The sequence below is a fragment of the Marmota flaviventris genome, chromosome 2 (genome assembly GCF_047511675.1).
Source record: "Marmota flaviventris isolate mMarFla1 chromosome 2, mMarFla1.hap1, whole genome shotgun sequence".
Classification (NCBI taxonomy): domain Eukaryota; kingdom Metazoa; phylum Chordata; class Mammalia; order Rodentia; family Sciuridae; genus Marmota; species Marmota flaviventris.
Window position 1 is genome coordinate 80,096,126 of NC_092499.1, and position 8,048 is coordinate 80,104,173.

General features: G+C 36.8%; 1 protein-coding gene across 1 annotated transcript; it reads right to left on the reverse strand.

Annotated features, from left to right (window-relative positions):
* Positions 1-4,218: 4,218 nt before the first annotated feature.
* Positions 4,219-5,172, reverse strand: Or4q3 (olfactory receptor family 4 subfamily Q member 3). Its single transcript, XM_027929863.2, has one exon. The coding sequence runs from the start codon at positions 5,164-5,166 to the stop codon at positions 4,219-4,221; it is 948 nt and encodes a 315-aa protein (XP_027785664.2). The 5' UTR covers positions 5,167-5,172.
* Between the last annotated feature and the right edge of the window lie 2,876 nt (positions 5,173-8,048).

Below are 8,048 nucleotides of genomic sequence, written 5' to 3' on the forward strand. Positions count from 1 at the left end.
TGCATAAACAAAGGGATGCTGAGAGGTTAAGTCGCTGGCCCTCTGTTAAGAGATGAAGCTGAACCCCAAGGAGATTGTTGGACTTTGGAACCTGTAATTTAAAACTCTCACCCCCATCATCTCATCTCACATCTTGTTTAAGAGTTCCATTCACCTCCCTCTGTTGGATATTGAGAGAGTCTACGATTGATATTTGGGTGATCTGTCAATCCTTGGAAGAATACCCAGGGTGTGTACCACATTTCCAGGAACATAGCAAATGGTTGTAAATTTAATGAAAGGAATTAACAAATTAATAATGAATGAATTATTAACCCATTAACTCCCAAGTTTTTAATTCTATAAATATTTCAATGAAAATGATACAGATGCCAATAGGTTGTAAATAATAATCTAAAGCTTAAATATGTTTTAATATTATCTTCTTATTATGTAATTAGATCATATATTACACAATTATATTGCATACTATATTTAAGTTTTTAATCTGATTTTGTACATGGGTGTGGTACTAGGAATTCAACCCAAAGCTTCACACATGCTAAGCAAGTACTCTACCACCACGCTACATCTCCAGCCCCTACATTTAAGTTTTATAGGTGTTCCACATCTGGGACAACGGGACAAAATTGGTTGATGAAATAATGAATATTGAAAGATCCAAATACTAGTGGAAGTTATTTATTAGAGGAACATCTTCTATCATAGTGACTTCCCTCTAATAATCTCTTCTAGTTTCTAGGGTGAAAATATTGCAAAGCATGGGTAGAGTTTCCTAATTTAAATTGGCCTCTTCACAATGTGTACTTTTGAGATAGACTAGAAATGTGGATGGCCTTACTTCCCATGATGTGTTTTGAAATATGATGTCAATCATTCTCTCATGATTTCATAAATTAGACTTATCTTTGTCTCCTTTTAGTTATTTTAGTACCCCAGAGGGTCATAAGAGCTGGAAAAAAGAGGCAAATGCACTCCAAATAATTATGGAACCCAGAGCAAGAGGATCTCAGGTAATATATAATCTGAAAGTTTTAAATCATGTTAACAAAATGAAACTATATTCTCATACTTTCATAATTACTGGAAGATCAGTTTTCAATTTAAAATTCTCAACATCTTTTAATTACTTCCACCAGAATGTGGCCATGTGAACAAAGCAGACTTTTGGCCCTTGTCACGTTCCTCAAGACTAAAACACTCAGGGTCACTCCAGGTGAACTGGACTTCATGAAATAACCACACAAGAAACAGAGATACCTTTTTATTTGGGTCCTGTGAAGGCTCCTCTGACCTTAGGATTCTGGAGAGAGAGAGACAGAGAGAGGGACAGAGAGAGAGAGAGAGAGAGAGAGAGAGAGAGAGAGAGAGAGAGAGAATGTGCTGACCCTTTTTATTGAGAAGAATCCATTCAAATGAGGCAAGGGGTCAGGTTTCCGGAGTATGAATTTAGCTTCCTGATGTCTGCTGTCAGCAGGTTGACTGACATCTGGGAAGGCCACACCCAAAGGCAGAGCAAGAGAAGGGGACACACAAAGTGCAGTTCCAAGGAACATTCTATCCCAAACAGGACAAAGGGATAGTATTACAAAAAAAAAAAAGGTGAGTATAGCTCAACCCCAGGGGTGACATGCCTACATCTAAAGAGACGCCCTCAACTTCCTGAGCTGGGACAATGCCCAAGTCACTAAGAAATGTAGTGATAAGTCAGAGCCTCTGGCTTCAGGATGGAAGGTGTGAGTCATACAGAATGGCTCCCCACAAGCCCTCAACCTCCAGCCCACCATTTCTCCTGGCTCCAAACCTTAGCACAAGAAGCCTCTCAGGTATGAATGTGGACCCTGAAACCCAGATGTCCAGGCCCTTCCACACACTTTACAGTGTCCCTCAACCACGTAGTCTAGGGGTACACACACACAAGTGGTGTGGTTCACTATTAGAACAGACCTGAAGAAAAAGCTCATGAAACTTCTGGAAGATAGCCATGTTCTGAGCAGATAATACTAATCATATACAGTTGAAAAAATGCAAACTATTTATTTATTAGTAAAAAGAAATTTAACACAGATCATTGGTTAATTAAATATTTGAAGACTGCAACTGCAAAAGAGAATATATAAATTCTTGCTTTTCTGAATATAATGCTGCCAACCACAGATATCAACAAAACATTTAAAATAATTTGCCAAGACCCAAATTTTGCTAAGAAAGAGGAACATCAGGAAAGAGGGGTGTTGTAGCCATCTTGATCAGAATGCTTGAAGCTTTGTCCTTGCAATGTGCCTGGCTGATCCACAGCACTACTTAAATCTTTCTGTCAACCCACACAGCACTCTTTGGCTGAGAGTTTCCCACTCTTAGGGATATTACCTTCAGGGTATTCTCCTGATCTTCAGGGTGTTCATTGTAAGCAAAGAACATCTGTTGAAATGTTGAGTGGATCAAAAAGGAAAGAGGAACAACTGCCAGGGGTGCCACTCCCACCCCCACCTGCCCTGTGCTGAAATTCCCCAGTGGCCACCATGCTCCTGGTCTGCGAAGATTCCTTCTATATCAAAACTTATGTACATTCATACATACACAGTGTCTTAAACATAGAGTCTCAGCACAAAAATAAAAATGCATGATTTGTTCCCATATAAAAATAGCTTTTCATGTCCAATAGTATTGAAAATTAGCTAGAAAATCCTAATAATTATTAGAGTTTTAGATATTCCTTTCTTAGGTATGCTTTTCAACTAAGTAATCAGAAAAACTTCTCCATAGCAATTGATTAGAGAAGAAAGGGAGAAAATATAAAAATATTGCTAAGAGTTTATCATTGTCTTTTTATACAGCAAATAGAATAAATACATTTCTATGGGATAAAAAGTTGCAAGGAGCCTTATATCAGAAATAGATAACTTTAAACATAAACATTAAGCAAACTTTTTTTAAGGATCTCATAGCTTTGGAGCTCCTATATAGACACAGCACAAATCAAGAAGTTAGTCCATATAAATTTGATAAAAATATTTTTCTGAGGAGGGAAAAAATAGATAAATTATCTAAAATTACTAGCTTTCTTGGTTAATTACACTTTTTTTCTAAGCAATCTTGGGCAAGTTGCTTACAGTACTGAGTTCCTTGGTAAAAATGAAGTTCAGTGATATTGTCTATTCCTCAAAGCCCATGTGTGACTCAGGGGTCCTAACTATGAGCACCTCAGGATGTGGAGAATGCTTTAAATGATAGATCATTTCTGCTTCTTTTTCTTTAGTGCTCAGAGCTCTTTTTTTTTTTTTAAAGAGAGAGAGAGAGAGAGAATTTTTTTTTATTTTTTTTTTTTTTTTTTTTTTTTAGTTCTTGGCGGACACAACATCTTTGTTTGTATGTGGTGCTGAGGATCGAACCCGGGCCGCATGCATGCCAGGCGAGCACGCTACCGCTTGAGCCACATCCCCAGCCCCAGTGCTCAGAGCTCTTAAACATTATGATTAGCTAAAGCTTATAAAGTTCACCCTACTATAATTTCACTTAAAGAAAATCTCAGAGTGAAAAAGAGATGTCTCTTCCAGAGAATTCTCTGCAGCAGAACAGGGGCAGCTTTCATCATCCCAGAATTCTCAGGCCTCCTGTCCTTCACATGTAAACACTGTGAAGAGCATATGTCCATTCACCCGAGTTGTCTGACCATATTTTTAAAATTTGGCACAGTACGCAGCACAGTTCCTGGGTGAACACTAACTTATGGGGAGTTCAGCATGGTTTGCAGGCTTTGTTAGAGCAAGGACAAAGGGAATTCACACTGCTTCAAAAGAGATTGTGATGAAATGTCAGGAGGATCCTCCTCACACTAGGAATCTTTCGACCCTGGAGAAGCAGGACACAAAAGGAGATGTAATGTCTTCTTTCGTCTAAGTAGGGACAAATAGTAAAATGAATAAGTAAAGACTTTTTGTGGACAGAATGATAGAAGACTTGATCTTTTAAGATTCCTCTAATTCTACCATTCAATTAACCTCCATCATTTGTCAGCCATTAAATAATTCTGAGTTCCCTGCTTAATATTTTGTACCCAAGAAAGCCACTGTGTCTTACTGTTTCTTATCAAGAGGCATGAATTACAATGATATCTTGTCTTTTGTACCAAAGTCACCAGAATTGCATGTACATGAATGTGCAGAATAAGGTAACAGAATCCCAAGAAAAACTCTTTTCCAAGTCACCTCTTCCTGTTTATCCTTCAAAAGGGCAACAGGTTGCCACGTGCTTTTTTCTCAGCTTCTTCATAGCTTTCTTCATATCAGCATTTCTGAGAGTGTAGATGAGTGGGTTCAACATGGGTGTGATCACAGTGTAAAACACAGAGAATACCTTATCCACAGAGAAGCTGCAGAAAGGTCTCAAGTAGATGAATACACATGGCACAAAGATCAGGCTGACCACTATTAGGTGGGAGGCACAGGTAGACAGTGCCTTGCTCCTTCCCTGGCAGAAGCGAGTCCTTAGGGTGATCAGGATGACAGCATAAGAGAAGAGCAAGACCAAGAAGCAGACAAGAGACAGCAGACCACTGTTGGAGACTATCAGCACTTCTACCACATAGGTATCCATGCAGGCCAACTTGATGACCTGGGGAATATCACAGTAGAAGTTGTCCAGTTCATTAGGGCCACAGAAAGGCAGCTGGATGACCAGGATGACCTGTGTGATCGAGTGGATGAAACCCCCACACCAGCAAGCAAAGACCAACTGAAGACATAGCTGGCGGTTCATGACTGTCAGGTAGTGCAAAGGATTGCATATGGCAACATACCTATCATAGGCCATAACTGTCAGCAGAAACATCTCACTGGCTCCCAGAAAGTGCAGGAAGTAGATCTGGGCCAGGTATCCAAAAAAACCAACAGTCTTGTTCTGCTGTAAGAAATCACCTAACATCTTGGGCACAGTAACGCAGCTCAGGCACAGATCAATGAAGGAGAGATGGCCCAAGAAGTAGTACATAGGAGACTGGAGCAGGTGAGCATCAGCTCGCACTGTCACCACTATCAAGAGGTTTCCCAGGACAATTGCAGCATAGAACAACAAAAATATTAAAAAGAGAAATAGTTGTAGCTCCCAGGAGGATGACAGGCCCAGAAGTACAAATTCTGTCACCTTAGTGTCATTTTCCTTTTTCATTAAGCCAAGAATAGACCTAAAGAAAGAAGAATTGGATTGGTACAAGAGAAATTAAGTCAGGAAAATATGATGAAGCAAATTCCTATTCATCTTTATATCTACACCACAGTGCTTACTGCATAACAGAAGTTCAATAACTTAACAAATCAAAGGGAGAAGCTTTGTAAACAATGAGTTTATATGTCGTGCAAAGGTCAACACTTATCATAAATGTCTGTTATGAAACGTGAATCACTTAGGAAGAACTGAAAAAGGAATTTGTGTTCTTTGTATTTATTATTATAATTATTATTTTTCCAGGTCACAGAGAATGGGAAGTTTGTAGAGACTGGGTAAGAAGAAATAAAATATTTATCTTTAAAGTTTAGGGAAGTATACAGCTCAGTGGAAGGTAATGACTAGAAGACACTGATCAACAAGAGAAAAATACCAAGGACAATAACTCATACCAATGAGGCAGGTGCAAAAGGCCACCATGGCCTATTTTGTATGAAAAGATAATAAAAAGAATCAAGGCCATGTTGTTCTAGACTCTTCAACAATCAAAGATACACATAAAGGATACACTAAGATATAATTCTATCCATTTTTGTCATACTCAACATTCACATTCAGACCCAATATTGGGTGAGAATATCTTGGATTACAAATAAAAACTCAGGGAACACTGACATATTTTTTTTTCCATTGAAGTAGTTAAAAATTAGTAGCTGCTTCTATTCTAAATTAGACAATATTCTGTCTAGAACCAGTTCTAGACAAAATGTGGAATGAGACAAGATTTGTACTTTTCTATATCTAGTTACCTATTCTTTGCTGTAGTTAGTTCTCTCAAACCATTCAAAGAAAGATATTTGATAAAATCATTTATACTCAGCGCCAGAGATTTGCAAAGACAATAAAGAAAAGTACTTGAATTCCTGAAAGAATAATCTTTAATGACAAGAAGTCTTCTCAATAATGTCTTTCACCAAGACATTAGTAATATAATTAGGAAAAAATTGTGATTACCCCTTAATGTGAAAACATAGTACATGACAGATGTATCATACCCTTGTTACTGCCACAGAACAGATTTTTAAAAAATAAGTTTGTATCTAATTAGACAAGATCAAAATTAAACAAATCAGAAGGGTAGATTAAACAAGAGAAACTATTCAAAACATAACCCAAATTACTATAAATCATCCTTAAACCCTAGTTTACAACCTACTTCTTTAGTAATATTTAGTATCAGAGACTTTTAGTACTATAAATGTTTGAACAGTTCCTACATATTTAATATAAGAAAAGATTCTGATTAATAGTGATTTCAAAATTTTAAATTTACATAAAATAGGCAAGATGTGCATTTGCTGTGGATAACAACAATGTAATACACATTTCAAAAGGGTAAAAGAAAAGCTTTTGAAGATTTGCATCATAAAAAATGATAAATGTTTGAGGAGGCAGATATGATTTGAACATTTCACAATCCATACATATATCAATGCATTGTGTGTTATCCCACTAACATACACAATTTTTATGTTTATGTATCAGCTAAGAAACAAATTCAATTTAAAGACATTTTCCTTGTCAAATCTCTGCAGGGCCAGAAGAACCACATTAAAAAATGCCAGTTCCATTATCATTCTCTTAGTAGAAGGACAAAACCCTATCAAGGATTTTGTGTTATAAAGCCTAAGAATAGCAAAAGAATTTGTTTTTAGTTTACAAGATAGGCCAAAGAAATTTAGAATGCTTAATGAGAAATGCAAGTCTTTGGGAAAGGGCTGCTCTGCCAAAAGGGAAAAGAACAAAAATCAAGCTCTTGAAATAACACAGGATTACTCATGATCAGCTGAGCAGCTAGTCTCTACTTTTCCTGAACATGCAATCAGAAAGGGCTATGAGGAAAATACTAAGAAAGATAGTAAAGTTCTCACCATAGAATTTGTGTGTGTGTGTGTGTGTGTAGAGTGTATTTTTTGCTATTTTACATATATGCTACACTCAAAGTGTTCTTACAGGGAAAAAAAAAAAAACTTGACCATACAAACAATGTGAAATGATTTTTTAGCTGAAGTTTAAATGCCATCTGAACTCTTTTGGGAGATGTCAGTTGTGTTTCTAATTTCCCTTGAAACACCAAGAAATGGTGTCCTTGAAGATGACACCCATGGCAGCATTTCTTCTCAAGAAAGGCATACTCTCTGCTGTAAACATTTTTGGCCTTGTTTGAAATATTGAATTTTAAATTGCATTTGAAATACATAAAGATTTAGCAAAAGCAAATTAAATGATTACAGAAATGGAAAATAGGATCTAAGAGGAAGTGTAGTAGAATTAGGTAGTCTGTTTTTTTTTTTTTTTCAGAGCAGCAAGGGTTATATTCAAAGCATAAAGTGGACCACCATTAAATTTCCCCAATGTCAATTTCTACATTTCATTTCTATGAAAAAAAAAATGGGCAATGATATCTCCAAACTGAATGGGCAATGATATCTCCTGCTGAAAAGGGGTAAAGTTGGGGGAAGTAACCCAAAGTCCTTATTCTCTATCAGGACGAGTGTGGCCAGTTAAGTGCATTTAGCATCAGAGCAGTCCAAAGGTCCACAGTGAATTAGATCACCGCAAAAGAATATTTTCACTTTTCAAGATACCACTAACCCCAAAATTCCTTGATGCTATAGAAATTTCATTTTTCTGTCAATGCTTCTAAGTATAAGAATCTAGAACAATAAAGCTCAAATGATCACTTAAATTGAAAATGATGAATGCTAGAGTTACAGAGAAAAAGATCATAGATTATAATAAGCATAAAAATGAAAATGACATTCAAGACAGAAGAGGGAGCAAGGAGGTGAGTGGATTATGAATAAACACGTATGAGAAACTTA

Bases quoted from the DNA above. Each gene is read 5' to 3' on its own strand.
- Or4q3 (XM_027929863.2), bottom strand. From the start codon at position 5,166: ATGAAAAAGGAAAATGACACTAAGGTGACAGAATTTGTACTTCTGGGC.